This window comes from Amborella trichopoda, chromosome 6 (genome assembly GCF_054954075.1).
Source record: "Amborella trichopoda isolate Santa Cruz 75 chromosome 6, AtrichopodaSantaCruz75HAP2 v2.0, whole genome shotgun sequence".
NCBI classification, from domain to species: domain Eukaryota; kingdom Viridiplantae; phylum Streptophyta; class Magnoliopsida; order Amborellales; family Amborellaceae; genus Amborella; species Amborella trichopoda.
The window spans coordinates 34,710,536-34,729,968 of NC_142341.1; the positions used below are offsets into that span (position 1 = coordinate 34,710,536).

Here is a 19,433-nt window from a genome sequence, read left to right on the forward strand (position 1 = left end):
TGATCTTTTCATTAGCATTACCATGGTTCTGAGTTGTTTGGAGATCCCTATCATAGTTTTCTGACTTCAAGACCATGGTCATTTCAATATTTATTGTCATCCCAAATGCAAGTGGCAGACCTCAAGCACAACCTACTCATCAGCAGAAGGTGAAAATTCATGTTATTGCCACTGATTACTCCCATAAATCCTCCAAAGTATAAATGCTTGCAGTAAACGCTTGATGACACTTAAGTTGACCAACATGATAATTTGCTCTAAAGCTCAAGGTTTACAGATAGAAAACTCCCAACCTATGCGCAAGACATCAAACCATTTACTTTTGATACAAGGCTACAATCATCAGAGTATTGTTTTTTAAAATAAAGTCAAATAAATTTCCCAAATGGTGTGATATACTTTCATTTCTTAGATTTTTCAAATTCAATGATTTGAGTAACTGTAATCTCTTTGTACCAAAAATAAACGGTCTCATAATATACAATCCCATAATAATAATCAAAACCCGCTTCGAATTTAAATGCCTCTCACCTCTTCTCTCTCTGGAAAGAACAATCTAACATCCCGTGAGGTTGTACTTTTTCTTCACAAGGACAAAAATGAAATAGGAAATTGAAGACAAGAAAAAAAATAGAAAATTTCAAATAAATAAAAAATGACAAGAAAATTTATTTAAAATAAAAGAAAGATTATCTCTTCAAATACAAGAAAGATCTCTCTCACTCTCCCTCACACACAATCACAATCTACAATTTCATAAGGTTGTATACTTATTTGGGGAGTGAGGTCCCTTTCACAAGGTTGTCTAAATTGATGCAACATATGAGGCATAGCCAAGTGTATCTAACCTCTATAAGAGAACAAAGAAAAAGCATCACAATGAAACCACTTGGACATCTGCGTTATTCATAAGACATGATAACGCTGGCCTATCCCGATCTGACTAAACAGAGTCTCTCTCTCTCACACACACATACAGTGGCATATCCTGCTCTGACTTTAACAGAATCTCCCTCTCTCTCTCTCTCTCTCTCTCTCTCTCTCTCACACACACACACACACAGGGGCATAGAATAAGCCACCATTTCATAAAATTATAAAAATTGTTGCTACACAATGTTAAATGATAACAACTGAAAAATGACAAAGTAAAAGCAGAGTGCCAAAGAGAAACTAACTTCCACACGAACAAAGAGGGGAAAAAAATCCTTTTGACAGCAATCCAGTATCAAAACTATATTTGCTAACCAGTATGCAACTCAGAAGTCTAAACACTCGCGAGTAATTTTCTTTTTAGCCATTAAGAAACCCAAGATCTCCAATCCAAGAGGAAAATATGAGATCAAATTATAACAGCCAAAGTCAGAAAATTGCAAGTAGTTGAAGCAAGAAACCTGTAAAAGATGCATAAATAGATGGTCCTGAAAGATAAGAGGAGCTTAACAAAACTGTAGATGTAGTGATTCAATAAATACATTTTTAATGTCACTCATCATCCTCACTCTTTTTCTTCTTTTTCTTCTGTTTCTTCTCACTAACAGCTGCTCCAAGGCCATTGTCAGCTTCTATCTTCTTCTCCTTCTTCCTTTTCTGAGTCCCATTCTGTTCGAGATTTACCCCATTCTCGTTATCTAGAGCTCCTGCAGCCTCCTCTTCCTCCCCCCTTCTACGCTTCTCCTTCTTCTTCTTCTTCTTGTCATCTCCTTTCCCATCCACATCCATTTCCTTATCCTCAACAGGCACAGTCAACTCCACATTCATGTCTTTGTTTTTCTTTTTCTTACTTTTCTTTTCTGAGACATCATGGACTTCACCATTTGCCAAATCCTTCTCCCCACCTGCACGTCATGATAGTAGCCATATATATTTACAGCATCAGCATGAAATATTGATTTAAAACAAAAAATTCAGATAATAGTCTCGCCAGTCTTCCAGCAAAAGAAGCAGTTAATACTCCTGCCTTATTGATTTGAGTACATGAGAAACAGTTGCAACATCAGTACCACAAGTTTTTCATCTGAATAGAGCCAGATTTTGAATGAGAATCTCCAGGCATATGTACAAGATGAAACATCTGCTGAAACTCGAATATATTGAAAATTTTGAGCTCTCCACTACTAGTAAGTGATTGAACGAACTGACCAGTTATGAACCAGATGTAATACTCAGGCAATGATCATTCCTATTTCAAAAAGAATAGAACAGCATTTCTTGAGGACCATCCCCCTAGCCAGATTTCTGTAGCATGATCGTACTTCCAATACATGAAATGAAGTGAAGGAATGACAATCAATGAAATAAAGTTGTTGACTATAAAATAGCAAATGTTTCCAACACTCGCAAATGGAGGAGAACGAACCATGCAGGTCTATTCCTATAGCAGCTTCTAGACGACATTATGCTTAGTGACCAACAAGCACCTATTAAGACTGCAGTTAAGACCAGAAATCATAGTTTTCTGGTAAAGTTACACAAGCAAAAACATGATGACATTTAAGAACCAGCCCAACTTCAAACGCAAGTGCTTAATTGGGCAAGGACTACAAATGTTCAACAATCAGTAATGATGTGAATGTTCTAAGATGGCACAAGTAAAACCAATGCACCTTTCCAATTGCATACTGAAAGAAAATAAAAACTGAAGAGAGAACCACAATAAACAGTTACCTTCATTAGTTTCACTCTTTGTACCATTGAGAGCCTCTTTCATCACATCAACATTCTTGCGAGGCGCGACACCCTTATCATAAAACTCCAATCTCTCCTCAACCTGTTCCCGAAGCTTTTCCCCAAAAACTGAGGTACGAGTGTCCATTTCTGCGGACAGCAGGTATAGGAATTGCATAGTGAGAGGTTAACGAGCGACACAAACAAATGGAAAGAATAATAGCAGAAACCTTAGACAGAAGCAACCCAAACTTCACCTGAGAAACAGTCAATTCGAGATGCAATGGAACACTTATTAGCAAGGTAACGGGCTAAACGTCCTTTATTACGAGTGGATGCACGCCCGATAAAAGAAGAATGGAAGATAAGACCATATTTTGGAGTGTTGCCTCGAGTTTTCAAAGCCCTAAAGATGTGCAAGAGCCGATTAACACATGGACAGCAAATGCATTCCACAAACAAGATGACAAAACATAGAGGCCATCAAATGCATCCACAAAAAGAACCATCGCAAAAAAAATGAAACAACAGAGATTCTCTATAAATAAGAAGATAGCACTAAAACAGAACTGTAATATTTTGTGAAATGACTATTAAAAGTGAGGTGAACAATGCTTTCAGAAGAAATGATGGATGTATTTCGAAGAGAAAAGAGTGCTCACAGTCCGGCAGCCCTCCCTTGCTCTCCCACCCCCCCCTCCCTTCCCTCTCCCTCTCCCCCCTCCCCCCCCAACAAGTGCGCTCGGGCATGCCCGACAAAATATGCTGGAAAGAATGTTACTTTTGAGTTAATGTGGGAAAACAACCTGCCTTAACTATTGGTGATAAGCACATCACCAAGTGAAAACAAGTTCGCTCATTTCCTAATTTCCTAAATTGTGGTTTTTCCTCTCGCAAGTATAAATTGCAATCTTTCTGATGTTTAGAGGAATAGAACAACAAAGAAGATACTGAAATTTCTGAATTAAACAATTGCAGATATACAATAGTGACTCTATACACTTTTGACAAAGAAGAAACCACTTCCTTGTTTTCTTTGACTCCAAAATCTTCGATTTTTTGTGAAAATAAAGAAGAAAATAATTCAACTCTGAGAGAATTCTTTAATCAGGACTCACTAAAAGTTGCATCAAAACCTGTAGTAATCAGTAAACAGTAAATAATTCGTAAACACTCATCATCCTTTTTAAAGAAGCAAAAATATGAGTGATATGATTCTAAAAAGACACGAGAAACCAGTGGATAATGGTATTGATAAGAAAAAAGTACCTGAAAAGGGCCTTTTCTGCCCCAAGAATTTGAAGTGTAGAAGAAGGGCACTTAGCAAGATTGGTAAGACTTCCAGCATGGGAAATCAACCGGGCACCAACCATTTCACCAATCAAAGATGCCAAGTTTGGTGCAATATCTTGCATTTTTGTGACAAGGTAACCATGGAGCTGCTTCCTATATTCAGACAGTTCCAAAACTCTCTGGGCGAATTGCTCGACATTGATCAAGTCTATAGGGGACAAATCCTGCCCTGTCAAAGCCAAGCAGGAGATGAGGAAAAACAAAGTACAAAAACAAAAGAGATACCTTGCATGAAAGATATTAAGTACCCATGGAAGCTCTAGCTGCTTCAATAATCTCCTTAGGCTTGTCTTCATCACCAAGTATCTCAGTTAACTCAGGAATGGCCTCCTCTGTTAAGTTCGACTTGTCCCTCACATATTTTGCAACTCTTGCATAAAGATAGTTGTCATTGACAATTTTCACTAACTCAGGAAAATGCCAGGAATACCATTCTCTGCACAAAAGGTTTCCTCTGGTAAATATAAGAATGGTGAACAGCTTTCACATAAAACACAAAGAAAATAGAGGAGATAAATGACATTAGTAGGTTGTTGTAGTTTGGTGGTGAAGTTACAATAAAAAGCTGACAAATGTCACAAGAAGTGATGGCCAGATCAAGGCTCCAAATAAAGAGAACCAATGAAAATATCCCGTGGTTTTCTATTATCACTATCAACTAAACAAGCATAAAATAGCTAAATTTGAGCTTCATAATGTGTTTAAACAAAGACTCTCTCGCTGATCTAACTCCATCATTTCATTAATTATACAATGATACTTAATAGCAATGTTGTCAACTTTGCTTTGCCAAAGGCCTTGGCTTTTTCACCATAGCCGAAGCTAAGTAGGGTGGGTGCACAAACCCTTTTTATGTATTATTTGTCCAAACACCTTGCGCTCCAGCAGGTATATGCTTCTATGGGTAGATAACCAAACTAGGAGTACTTTTAGGACCACAAACTTTGGGGATTTAACCTTGTCAACGTCAACCCATTGTTTTAAAAAGCGCTAGGCGGCACCCCGGTGGCCGTCGGGGTCTAGGCTGCCCAAGTTGAAAAAAAAAAGATAGAAGTCAAGAAGAGAATTTTGATAATTCATAAGACCAAAATCCATATTTTCATACAATGCTAAAACAGTAAAACCATACAAGCATACACTGATTGTCCGATACATTGTAGACTGTACACAGAAAAGTTAGATAGTAGAACTAGAAACTAGAAAGTAGAAACTAAAAATGAGAAAAAGAAAATATACAGAAATTCAAAAAATATACAGTCTAGGACACAATAGTCAACACTCAACACCAAGAGTCTTCAGTCATCATTAGAAGGAATTGAGTAAGCCTCATCATATGCATCAAATTCAAGGCCATCATCATCAAAGTCATCTCCCTCTTCAATATTAGTCCTCTTCTGTTTCTTCTGAATCTGCATCAAAATCTTGGCTACTCTACCATTTTCTATCTTTTTGTGCATCCTTGAATTCAAATAATGAGTAATCTCCTCCCTGGTAGCCTCAAGAACATTTTTCCATGAGGCAACATCCCCCTTAACCGGTAAGGTGTTTTTTAAACAGGTAAATGCCCCCATTCATATCATTTCCACAATAATTACATTTAATACGATTTTTATCATTCGGATTCAGGTTATAACCATACTTCCAACCCGGATCACCACTTCTAGAAAAATCTGGATAAGATATTTCCATAGAACAAGGCTCATTTTCAACTTTTTCTGGTTCTTTTAAATTCAGAAACTATCTAATCTCATCCCGAATAGCTTCAAGAACCTTTTTACAAGAAGCAACATTCCTTTTAATACTGACAAGGTGTTTCTTGACTGGGTTAATACCCCCATTGGTATCTTTTTCACAAAAATTACACCTTATACAATTTTTATCATTTGGTTTTGAGTTATAACCATACTTCTAACCCCGATCACTTCTTCTAAAAGAACTAGAAATAGATCTATTCAAATGACAAGGATTTTGTTCTTGTTTTTGTTTTACAAAACTCATATACTGCTTAATCTCTTCTCTGATAGTTTCAAGAACATTTTTACAAGGGCCAATATCCCCCTTAATACTGACAAGATGTTTCTTAAATCGGTTTATGTTCCCTTTTGTATCTTTTTCACAATAATTGCATCTAATGTAATTTTTGTCATTTGGATTCAGGTTATATCCATATTTCCAGCCCGAATCTTCACTTCGACTAGATCATGAAGAAGACATCTCAAAATAAAACAAGCAATCTCCAAAAATAAAATTTTTCACTTACTTTGATTGCTCGAACTCCAACCTCCCATGTTTTATGATGCTAAAATAATAAAAAACACCCTCTAATAGTATTAAAAACCTCCAAAACTAAATCTAATCTACCTGGGTGATGTTTGGATCCATTTTTTGTAACTTTGAGAAACACTTCGATCCAATGAAAATCACAAAATTTAGCTTTTTTGAGGTTTCTTTCTCTCTTAAATGAGTTCTTGTGGGTTTAAGTTGCAAATGAACCTAAAACCCATTTCCACCCCTAGGCGGGGCTCAGGCCCTTCAGGGCTGAGCGTTGGGCGCCCACCTAAGCGGGGTTCCGTACCGCCTAGGGCTGCCCAAGGACTGCCGCCTAAGTGCTGGGCGGTCCGCTTTTTTGAGCAATGCGTCAACCTAACAAACAACCAAGACCGACCAGTTCAACTGGTTCCCAATGGTTTGGTCCACTCCCCTAGACCACTCTATCTAGTGAAGCATGACTTGACCGGTAAATCAATGACACAAACTGGTGAACTAGTGGACAAGCTGGTCTCGAGGAGGGGTGGAAAATCCCCCACCCCCCAGGAAAAAAAAAAACTCTAAAATGATCTGCATCATTTTACGGGGGGTTTTGTTATCCTTCTAAAAGTGCAATAGGGCATTTTGGCCATTTAAATGTTTTGGAAGTGTTTGGGAGTTAAAAAGATGGTTTCTAGAAAGAGCAACTATGGCAATTTTTGAGCTCTCTAAGAGGTCGTTTCTAAAGACAGAAGCTGTGGCAATTTTTTAGCTCTTCATAAAGGATGGTTTCTAGAGACAGCAACTGTAGCCATTTTTTAGCACAACAACTGTGGCAATTTTTTAGCTCTCTCTAAAAGATGGTTTCTAGAGACAGCAATTGTGGCCAATTTTTAGCTCTCTCTCTCTCTCGGCAATCAATAAGGTCATTTTCCAGCATGATGATCTTCACTAAAATAAATTCCAAGTAAGTATTTTATCCCCTTTTCTTCCATTGATTATTTTAAAATTGAAAGAAATAGAAAAAATTTCAGAAATGAATTTTCAACTGTTTCTCTTTCCAAAACAATGTCTTAGATTGAACCATCCAATCATATTAATGATTGGCTTTGGTTGACTTAGTACATTCTTGTTGTTTTTCGCTATGTTGTTTGCTTAAATGCATGGTTTTGTGTATTAAAAATCAGTCCTTTTTTTAACTTTTTTCTGGTTTCGGAATTTCATTGTTGGTTGTATAAAAAAATATCAATGGAATTAAGCTTTGAGCATTTTCAAAAATTGACATCTAAGGAACTATAGTAAATATTGAAAGAACAAAATTGAGCATATAAGTACTTAATTATTTTTTATTTCTTATTTTAATGGGCACTTTTTTTCTTTCTTTTTTTGGTAAAAATGACTTTTCTATAAATGTTTTTTGTTCATGAAAAATATTGAACCATTAAAATGTCTTAAAATTAGGATTTTGTTATCTTTTTGTATTTTTGGGTTTATTTGCAGTCCTAAATTGATATATTGTGTTTATGCCATGTGCACAAATGGTCATTTTTGTTCAAATGTTTATTAATTTTAATAATCATTTCATACTCATTCAATATTTTTCAATAAAACTAAGGGGTTATTCAATGTTTCATTGATATATTATTAATTCGTTTTTATTTTTTCCATTTATGCAACCAGACAGACAGGTGAAGCAATTCATTTCAACGGGTAAGACCAAAAGAGTAAGACCAATCCGGTGATCTCACCAGCCCGGTCCTGATAACATTGGACCTTACCATCCTAATCACCTCTGCCTGGAGCCTGTTCTCTCTCCCAACAGAAAATTTGATCACAACCTTCATGTTTACTGAGCCTCGTAGTCAATGTTCACATTGAGAACACGTTACGAACGTTTCATAGATTGTCTTAGGGTAGCAGCAGGTAGAGGCAAATGAAATTTAACAAATATATCAAACTTGAAGAATGTATTAAGAAGTTAAGATTAAAAATGTTACAGGCCATGTTCCACTTTGTGATATATCCACTTTGTGATATATCATAACAAGGATGATATAAGGACAATTATGTTTCCTTTTAGAAGCACATAGACCAAGACTTATTCCCTTCCAATAATGGAATCAAGAACAAGGTACAGCTTTAATAATTAAAGAAGATTTGTGCCCAAATTCTGCCAGTGGTAGCAGCTGGCATCTCTCCTTGAAGACAGTGTATCACGAATTCACCACCCACGAACACCAACTACACCATAAGTCTCCTAAAAGAGATCTAGACCCAATGATTGGGAACTCACCTTGGCCAAGGCAAGTCGAGTGCTGTACAGGGCCAAAACCCCAAAATCCATTGAAAACAAAATTGAGAAAATAAAATGAAGTGACTAGAAATTATATAAAACCAAAAGCATCCTTAAAAGACTACAAATAAGCTTAAAAAGTATAGAAAAATTGAATTTTAAAAAAAAATGACTTACAGCTGGGAACATTTTAAAAAACTCAATAAAAAGAAAATACAAAAATAGGGATTATGCCTAAAAACTCACCAATCTTTGCCAAAAACATCAAAATTGTATATAAAAACAGTTTTAAAACCCCTATTTTTTTAGAATTTTTAGGGATTTTTTGAAATTTCTTTTTTATGTACCCCAAATTGTACACACAAGTCGGGTAACCCAGCCTCGTCCATAGGGCGAGGCCGAGTTACTCAGTCGAGTCCATTTGGACTCGGACGAGTCCTGTAACACTGTCTAGACCCATAGGTTCCCTTGTCTAAGTGATTAATATGTTTTATCATATAGAATGAATCTGCATAGAGTGATCAATTTATGGATATAAAAGAAGAAAAACGACTTACACAAGAGTTTAGATTCAGATACATTCGGAGAAATGCCATCTTAGGGTAATGCTCAATAACTCAAGGGAACATGTTATTCCCTCAATCATAACAGATTGATTATATCTGTAACAATATATCGGTAAGACAAATAAAGTATCAAAGAGACCACAGTTTCTTTGCCTTCTTCTGACAATTACGAGACGCAAGAAAAAACTACGCTCATGAAGGGCATGTCTTTATTTTGAAAAACCAGCTGTAGTTGTGCTCTTTGTCCTGCAATCTTTCAGTATCTTCTAAATATAGCAACTCACAAGGGTACCTTTCTCCTTTATTTTCCTAAGTCTCCCAACAACTTAAAAGAAAAAACAAAGTGACACAAAATATCACCTAACATGTGAGAAAGATACATAATGCACAAGAAGATTAAACTCATTTAAATGAGAAAACTTACAATAATTAATTGCTTACATGCAACATTAAAATTTGCAATAAAAAAGATTAGGGTTTGTCTAGATGTGGCAATGAAACATGGCTCAGCGTCAGATTGGGCGATGAGCCATTTACATTTTTAGTGGGTGTAACTTTATTCCCACTTAGGTGTGCATTTACTCATAAAATTCTGTCATTTTCTGAGTTGGATGAGCATTGAAAATATCAGGTTTTCATGCAACCTAGAATATGCTTTAAGTGAACCATCAGCCAGAAGATGACCGAAACTCATGTGGTCATCCAAGGTTGGGGTCAGAAAACAATTACACTCATTGAGAAAATGCAAGGAATAACTTCTTTTGCAGAAGATAACCGTACAAAAATAATTTTTGAACTTGGAAGGCCATAAAATAGCTTAATTACAATGAATCTAAAACAAATACGTCAATACAATCTCATTTCAGATAACCAAAGCGAAAAATAAAAATTTCAAATTTCAAGAGATCTTACATTTTATACAATTTTGTTAGAGTTTATGCATCTTTATAAATATTAATTTATACAAACAATTGCATTAAATGACTAACAAAGAACCAACAATTATTTTATGGGCTACAGAAATTTGACATGGTGAGGCATACCTGGCTCCAAATGCTGATTAAAACAGCTACATTATTGCTACTCCATACAATAATACGAAGTTATCCAAAAGCACCCATCACGGGAGCCTATGCAGCACCCTGACGCAGATTGACATCCTAGACAACTTGTCTAGGGCAAGGCAGCCGCCTAAGCAGGCGGCCGGATGCTTACGTGACTGAGGCGGAAACCAGTGCCTCAACTGAGGTGCCACCTTTGTCATATCCTTTACGAGGGCAGAAAATACCCTAGTGGACTCCTCTAATCCCTCCATCTTATCCCAAAAAAAAAATCTTAATATTTGGAAAACAAACGTGTATTTAAAAAATCACATTCAATTGGAGATTTTTAATTCAATCTAGCTTGGGAAATCAATAAAGGTTACAAGTGCTGTATGAAATGTCAATTGACATTATTTTCAAGCTGTGAATTTTTTAATTTTCTTTCAGTCATTCGATGTATATGAATATGTTCTATAAGTCTTAGTTAAAAAACATATTTGCTTATATACAGATATATACAAACAAAAACATAAGGGAGCCTCAGTCTTGAGGCACCTGCCTTGGCAACGAGGTAGGTGCCTAGCTTGCCAACCCCTCTGGCCAAGGTGTGTTAGCTGCCTATGCCTTTTTTTACAGTGATCATAAGTCATACACATATATTGGTATCGACTTTTACACTAATGTTACAGCAGTGCATAATACATATCCAATAACTACAATTTCAACCCATATTCTGCAAGTATAAATTGGCATAAAATTCTTAGCAATTATCAAAAGGAAGAATAGTGAAAGACTTGCACTCATCCTTAGGAAACATAAAGGTATCATCAGGGTATCACCAATTCAGTATAACCTTTTCTACTTCAGAGTAGGTCCTATGAATTAATCAATTAAATTACATCATTATAGATTTGGAAGAGTTGATGTGGCAAATACCATAAACTGGATGATTTGACATACACCCCTTGCTCGCCATGGAAAATAAAGCGCAAACATTGGATCAGTTTGAAACAGATGATGCCTCAAAAAGGGGATACTGAAGAAACCCAAAACACACGACAAAAGGACCACACAAGGCACTTGACAATATACATGTAAGGCCTATATCACTGGCTACAAAAAGGATGGAAAAATCACTCTTTACAAGAGTGAGTAACACGTCCACCCAAAAGAGATAATAAGATTATAATTTTACCAGTGTTTCAAAAAGAGCTAGGCAGCACCTAGGTGGTCTAAAACCCACAATTTTTCCAAATGATCCAAAAATTACCCTCAACGAACCATTATTCCATCCCTAGGCGCAGTCATTGAGCAGGCGACTAGGCGGGTTCCATAGGTGCCTAGGCAGGCGCTCGGGGATATCCGCCTAATTTGACCGCCTAGGCCTGGGCGATGCGCCCAGGGACCGCCTCAGCGGCCGCCCTAGGCGGTCTGCTTTACAGAGATGAACCTTCTTCCAGTAAAGTTTCTCTCAAAAAAATCCTTCTTCCAGTAAAGGAATTTGGTTTTTTCAATAACCAAATACAATTGGCACAATCAAGGAATGAATTCTGGCATACCTGACCCTCATAGAAAAGGTGTTAATATCTTTGTCCAGGGTGTCAAGAAGGAAGATGGCCTGGATGACCATATTATCAACTCGATTGACATTGAACTTGACCTTTGCACGACTGTAACTATGTCCAAGGCCTAGTTGAGCTTTCTCCAAGTCCGATTGCTAAAAAAACAAAAAACATCATCTATTTATATCAGGCATTGCAAGATGCCAAAGAGGACAATACAGACAAGGACTGAGGCAAGTACACAAACCTTCAGTTCCTTAATAAACCTGTCAAAATGCATCCTAATTCCACGAATGAGCTCCAAATCAAATTTGCTTGAATGGCACGGAACACCGGTGACCTCGGAAATATGAGACCCAATCTTTGTATCTGAAACACCCAAACTGAACTTGGGTTTCTTTCCATCCTTGACTTTCGGAAGATTCAGCTCCAAGAAGTTCCTTAGTTCATCTGTCAACTCCCCTGCAAGACAAAATGCAAAAGTAACCGGTAAGTAATACATTTACCAGCCCCAGAAAGAAAAAGCAAATCTTCCTAAGCTCAAGTGAATAACCACAACGAAATGGAAGCTTATGAAACTCAGAACCCTAAATAAACGAGCCCAAAGTGCAGAATATAGAAACCCCGAAGATACAAAGACACAGGCATTGCATTTTAACTCTAAAACCTCCAGAAGGCTAAAGTATTCAAACTAAATATTCTGAACAAAGTGCACGAAGACTCTGAAACTAGTAAAGAAAAAATTAAAAAAACCTCAAGAAAGCCCTAAATTCAAAAGACTAGGTCATCAAATTCCAAAGATTAAAACATATAAACACATCAAAAGCTGAGAATACAAAAACTTCACATCCTGAATGCTGAAAACCCATCAGTTGAGAAAAAATGAACATGAAAACCAAAACTGATCATCAAACGCTTGACCTTGAAAAACGCCATGGAAGCAGAAAACAGACTCTACAAGTACTGAAACCATAGAAAGACAACAGAGAAAAAAATCTAAACCCGATAATCCCTCTGAAAGCCAACCAACCGAAACTTTCACAAAAACCGCAGAACTCCATAACCTAGACCCCCAAAAACACGAACCGACTAAGTCTAAATAAACAGTAGAGGCCATTGCCGGTACCTTCCGAGACCGCATTGCACTGATTTAGAGCATCAACGGCAGAGGCGAATGGCTGAAACGCAGTGAGCTTCACCACTTTTCCGAAGCGATTGAGGTCCAAAACTGAGTTGCGAACCCCTTCAGTGTCCTGGCCAATCTCGTCCAAGCCATGAGCACAGAAAAGAGAATAACCAGAAGCCGACTCATAGAGCAAATAAAGCGCCATTAACACTGAAATGTGAAGCAAACTCAGAAGGTTTCAGAGAGAGATGGAGCAGAGAATCGCTACTTTACATATTCGTGCGCCACGGCTGTCAAAGGGGCAGCTCGTACCCTCTCTATCACCCTCGTTCTGGCTTTTAGGGTTTAGGGGTGAGGGGCGGCCGGATTAATACAAAAGTTCTCAAGTTTTTAGGGCTCGTTCCACATACATAACAAGTTGCGGTGTTTCGTCACTCATCGTAAACTGAAGGCAAAGGATCCTGAGTACGTACACAGAAGACAAAGGATAATGAGTACGTACAGACTGCACATGCGGTATCACAAAAACATTTTGGAAAAAAACTTACGATTTTCTCCTTTTGAAATTGTTACATGCTTGACAAAATAAAATCTTATAAGGGACCATTTATTTTTTGTACAAAGAGGCCATAATTAGTACTAACTTTTACACTTTAAATTCGATGGCTTGGGGTATATCATAAAATTCGAGAAATTTTTAAACTTACAATTTAGTCCATGATATACTTACCACCATCCGATTTAAAATTTGATAAACAAAAGTGATTGTGATCTCTTTGTATTAAAAGTAAATGGTCTCTTTATGTACTTTTTTTTATAAAATCATATAAGAAATGTAAGGAATAAATGAATTTTTTATTTTGTATATTTAGTTTTTTAAAATTATTCACTATTTTGAACACTTAGATGTGACTCAAGAAAAACTTTGATGATCACAATCAATATATTGAGATAAGGTTTTCAAGGCACAAAGTGTTTGTTATATCTTATTTGGAATAAGTTTATATAAGATATTAACTTCATATTATAGAAGTGAGGTGCTCCTCAAAATCGGGCAAAAAAAATTATAAATTAATTATAATATTATTTTAATCTCGTTAATATTTTCATCTAATTAATATTTTTCTAAAAATATTATATCTTAATTATTATCTATCATTATAATGTTTTTTAGATAACTTTTTTTTTCAACAGATAGTAGATAACTCTTCAATCTTTTGGATAGTGAGAACCACTTCTCAAAGATTCTCGGAAAGAAAGCGAAATGTTAGAGAACTACCTCCTCCCATCCCTTTGTATATTAGAGTTTCATGACCATAGAAAAATAAAACGAAAAAAAAACCAGTCTCAATCGTTTTAGAAAAGCCCTAACTCTTTGCAGTTTATAATCCAATGACGTTGCCTATCAAGTATTTTTAGCGTGTTCATCTCCTTCCCTACATAATACGTTTTACAATTATGATCTATGTTATTTTGGTATAAGTAGAATAAACAATTATTCGGAGGAAAATATGCTTAAAAGAGAGAGAGTAAATATCTGAGTAGGGAAAAATCAAATATACATTTAAGAGTGATTATTTAAGAGTCATTCCTGTCTTTTTCCCATTTGGGTCACTTTCTCGGTGGCGTTTTTTGTTACAGTGTTACTACTACTATTGTTTCTTGATTTTGTTAAATCGGTTGGGATCCAACAATAGGGGTTTTGTTATACTTCTTCTTTGCTACAATAGACATGGTCCCTGAATTTGTTATAGATGCAATTTTTAAATCATTTTTATTCTTAGCTCAATTATGTTAACTGAATTACCACTTTGTTTGTTTGGCACGCATCTTGATGATACGAGGAATTGGCCATCTTGGTTTAGGGGATTGGTCCTAGAGTGTTGTAAAATTGTCCTTCTTTTTGGGGAAGAAAATATTTTCTTTTCTTTGTAGCATAATTTTATGACAAGTTTGATTTGAAATATTTTTTTTCATGATGAATTTGATTGAAGTGGTAATAGTTTGCTTGTCATTATTATGACCTAGAGATTTATTTGTTGGGTGAGTATGGCCATTAAAGGTGTTATGAGTGTTTGTAAAATAAAATGATATAGTCGAACATGAACTCAATGGGAGTGTGGTCCCTTGTGGACTATATTAAATAAACGATGATTGATGATACTAAACTATGTTTGACATGCTAAGTTAGTCTAGTAGGGAAAAATCTATGTTATCTTAACATAGAAAACTATCTGATAAGGGTTCTCATAGGTCATCCATTGATGAGGTCGGGGTATGCTCGGATGAGTAAGCCAGGAGACTATGTGACTTTTGTGTGTAATGGTGGCCTTTTAGAGACGGAAAAACCTTATTTATGTACTAGCACATGGCATGCATAATTATAGCCATTTTCTGAAAAGTGAACCACCTTTTAAAATGAAGCTTATGCATCTGTGAGATATACCCCTATACATCATATGAGCTATGGTCGCATCAAGTTTAAGTAACCTTGACACGTATCTAGAGGAGAACTTGAAATCCATAAAACTCAGATTACGACCCCTTGGCTCATTGGCCAGGCTTTGGTGTCCCACTAATGAGCCCTTGCATAGATTGTGGGTCATGAGAAACAATAGATCGGTTGATAAAACAAGTATGGACCGCAGTCCATAGTTGAAGGTAGAGTGCCCCAAATGTTTATTCCTAGACCATATGGATCTTTATCTCATCTAATGAATTTAATTGTGTTTATTTTATTATAATATGATTTTTAGAATGATTATTTGAATTTTCTAGATCTCTGGATATTTTATTTATAAATTTTGGATTTATAAAAACAGAGATATTGATTTTTTACTGTTTTAAATATTCAAATTAATTCTAAAATATTTAATTATTTTTAAAAAAATATTTAAAAAGCATTCGAGGCCTATTGTGCACATGGGCGCACTATGTCCTAAGTTGGTGGGATTCTTGTAAACCACCTTTTGGGTGGCACGCCCCACTTTTAGGAGTATTTCTTAGTTTATAGGGGTTAAAGTTGATAAAAGTAAGAACTTTGGCTTGGAGGCCAAGTTATTATGAGATTTGGAAAGGTAATTTATCTTGAGAAAGATTTGAATGAATTGTTTAGAAAACATAATAAGGCTTGTGCATATTTTTTGATAAAGCACAACATTATGATTAATATTATTTTATTTTATTTATGTTGATGGGATAATGGTCAAAGGAAAGAAGGGGATAAAGGTTCTAGTACCTTTCATAGCATATTGATGATTCATCTATGGAATTGAAGGCTCATATCTCTCACCCCACAAGTCACCCATGATTAATGGTTCATATTCAATCCACAAGAAAATGTAAGCCATATAAATCCTAAAGAAACTCTAAATCTTATTTTTGCACTATAAAAGGAGGACCCTTTGCCTATAATTCTTAATACACCAAACTTTATATTTCTCTCTCTCATCCATCTAGGGAGCACGCCCCACTCTAAAAAGTCTCTCTCTCTCTCTCGTCTTGGAACTCTCTCTCTCTCTCTCTCTCAAGAAAGCCTAAAGGGGCAAGCTCCACTCTCTCCACCTCTTAGGTCTCTCACTCTCCCACATTGTGAAAATGGGCTAAGAGTTTAGGCTATAGAGTTCTTTTCTATCTCATTCTCTCAACTATGGATTTATGGTTAAGGGTTTTAGGGTTGTAGCAAAAAGAGAATCAATCTCTCTCAAACTGGGTTACTAAGGGAATTCACATAAGGTTTGAGTTTATGATCAAAGGGGTTCACGTTCCATTAGTGTGGCGTGTCCAAACTTGCTTTCACGGTTGAGATTAAAGGTTGACTATTAGATCTCGTGCCATCAGAAGATGGTAATTTGATGTGGGGTGTAAAAAGTCCGATTGAGGTAATCTCCGGCACCCTCTTTTTGTTTCTTCCATATTTATTTATTATATCTTTTACTCACAAGCATAGGTTGTGTCTTTTCTTTTGTTAATGAAAAATATAGCTTGAATGGCTTCAAGTACTTAAGATCCTATTATAGTCTTTTCTTTTATTGATGTTCAAGGGAAGGACATTTCAGGTGTGAAGAGTAGCCACAATTTACATGTTGATAAAGCTATATAGTGCAATTCATGTCACCGGATCGAAATTTCGAAAGGAAATGGATGACGGTGGCAGAAAAGCGAATGACAATGGTTTGCATGAGGCTGATTGTGTGAATGACTCACCAAAGGATGCGTTCAAATTCAGTGAAAATAGGGAACAACAGAAACTGATACAGGGTCACATCAATGAGGACGGCTCACCCATGGAGAACCATGCTAGAACAAACACTATAGGTGCAAAGTATTCGCTTAGGCCCAAGCACAAACTAAAGATAGTGACATTGAAGGCACAAAAACTCGCAAAGAAAAAATCCAATATTGCGCAAAGGGAGGGGGGTGATTATCCCAAGGTATGTCCTTTGCCCGTCAGTAATTTTATCGTGTCCATTATATCTTGGAACATTAGAGGGATTAATAAAGTTGGTTGAGCATCATATATCCGAAATATTATTTTAAACTATGATGTTAGATTATGTTTTCTTTTGGAAACCAAAATGCAAATGCAATTCACATAACTGCAATGTGAGGCCTTAACAAAGGACTTCTCCTTAGAGGACATTAGAGAGTGTATTGGGACATGAAATCGGAGAGCACTCTAAGACCAGATGGTTTTGGGGTGGAATTTTGCAAGTTTAGTTGGGACGTTATCGAGGCTGATCTCTTGAGTGAACTTAAATACTTTGTTGGTAAAGGAAAGTTCCTCAAGGAGGTAAACTCGACTTTCATCTGTTTGATCCCCAAGGTCACCTGCCCTACAACTATGAAGCATTTGAGACCTATTGGCCTATGCAATGTCTTTTATAAAATTATAAGCAAGATTGTGGCAAATAAGCTAAGGAGGGTTCTTGACGACTTTATTCACCCATGTCAGGCCGTATTCATTAGAAGAATGTTGATCGCCGATAACGTCCTCATAGCAAACAAGCTTATTTCCTTGTGCCATAAAAACTCAGCCAGACCAAAGATATACCTCCAGCTGGACCTTAGCAGGGCATATGACAGGGGCTCATGGACATTTATATTAGATATAGACTGTATGCCACCACACCCTCCTTTTCTATCATGCACACCTCCCCCCTGCTTTTCCTTCAGGATGTAACTATGGGGTCAGTCACCTCCTTTATGCAGATGATGCCCTTATCTTTTGCGAGGTATCAGTCCCAGTGGCTATTGTCATTAAATAGATCGTTGATAACTTCTGTGGGGTCAGAAATTAAATAGCAATAAGAGCAAGGGAATTTGAGAGCACAAGGGCTTCATGTACGTTAGTTAGGACTAGGCGACCTTCTTGCTAGGTATCTTGGTCTCCCTCTCTTCCATGGCACACTGAGACATCTACACTGTCATAGTTTTATTGGGAAAACCATTAGTCCAATAGGCTATTGGCAAGCTTTATACTTATCCTTCGCAAGCAGGCATCAATTGCTGAAATCAGTTCTTTGTGCCTCTTCCACCTACTAGTTGCTCTCTTTCTACTCCCCAGCCGCACTTGCAATATGATCAAAAGACTCCAATGCAATTTTTGTGGGCAAGGATGATAGAAAATAGGGGCTTACAATTGGTGAGTCAGGAGACTATATGTCAAAAAACTTATGAAAGGGGCCTTAGGATTCATTAGACTCGTGATTTTAACATGGTGGGCATGATGAAGCTGGCTTGGAGAATCATTACTAAACCCTCCTCTCTATTGTGTTAGTTCTTCAAGCATTGATACTTTCGCCATTTATCAATCTAGTTTACCCAACCTAAAAGCTACTCTCATGCTTGGAAAGGTGTGGCCCTGGGATTGAAAAGACTGCAAGGTAAGCCCATGGCATCATATTATATCCAAGGCACACCCTAATGGTGGTCTCTTTTTACTCCTACCTCATTCCCTCTCATTTGTGCCTAAGAGAAGGTTTATTCTCATGTGCTATTGCTCCACCCATCTTAGGAACAGTTAGTATGGATACACTTAGCTCATGGCAAGTTCTCAGTGGCCGGTGCTTGGATCACATCAAGCAAAGTTCCTCGACTCTACCAGCCTTCATGGTCATATGGAAAACCCCATCCCATTCTAGAGGGAAGTTTTCCTGGCTTGCCTTGCAGTCTCGACTCCCTACCATGGCCCTGCTCCAATCTAGGGGGCTCCCTTTGGTCACCAGGTGCCCCTTTTGCCTCCAAGACGAGGAATCCACTAACCATATTATTATGCAGTGTGTGTTTTCACAAGTGTTATGGCGGTCTATTCTCTGGAGGTTCAGTAAAAGTATGTCGCTCGACCAAACCACGACCATGATGATGACAAGATGGCTCAAATTTCGTTTCGAATCCAAGGGAATGGAGAATATCTAGCTCTCCACCTCCTCCACTACTGTCTGGTTCCTATGGGCAGAGTGCAATGCACGTATCCATAACGGTCGAAGGTGTTTGAGGGAGCAACAGTTGGAGAGCATCACTCACTTTGTCAGCAAGCTTGCGGAGTGGAAGGGATGATCCTTTCACCCATCAGAA

The 19,433-nt window shown here is 37.0% G+C and overlaps 1 protein-coding gene across 1 annotated transcript; it reads right to left on the minus strand.

The window, feature by feature from the left end:
• Window positions 1-1,209: 1,209 nt before the first annotated feature.
• On the minus strand, window positions 1,210-13,241 carry LOC18435032 (nucleolar protein 56). Its single transcript, XM_006845089.4, has 8 exons — window positions 12,858-13,241; window positions 11,979-12,193; window positions 11,729-11,886; window positions 4,269-4,456; window positions 3,937-4,189; window positions 2,925-3,073; window positions 2,668-2,817; window positions 1,210-1,838 (listed from the first exon to the last, which is right to left on the minus strand). The coding sequence occupies exons 1-8, from the start codon at window positions 13,060-13,062 to the stop codon at window positions 1,486-1,488; spliced, it is 1,671 nt and encodes a 556-aa protein (XP_006845152.1). The 5' UTR covers window positions 13,063-13,241; the 3' UTR covers window positions 1,210-1,485.
• Window positions 13,242-19,433: the final 6,192 nt, after the last annotated feature.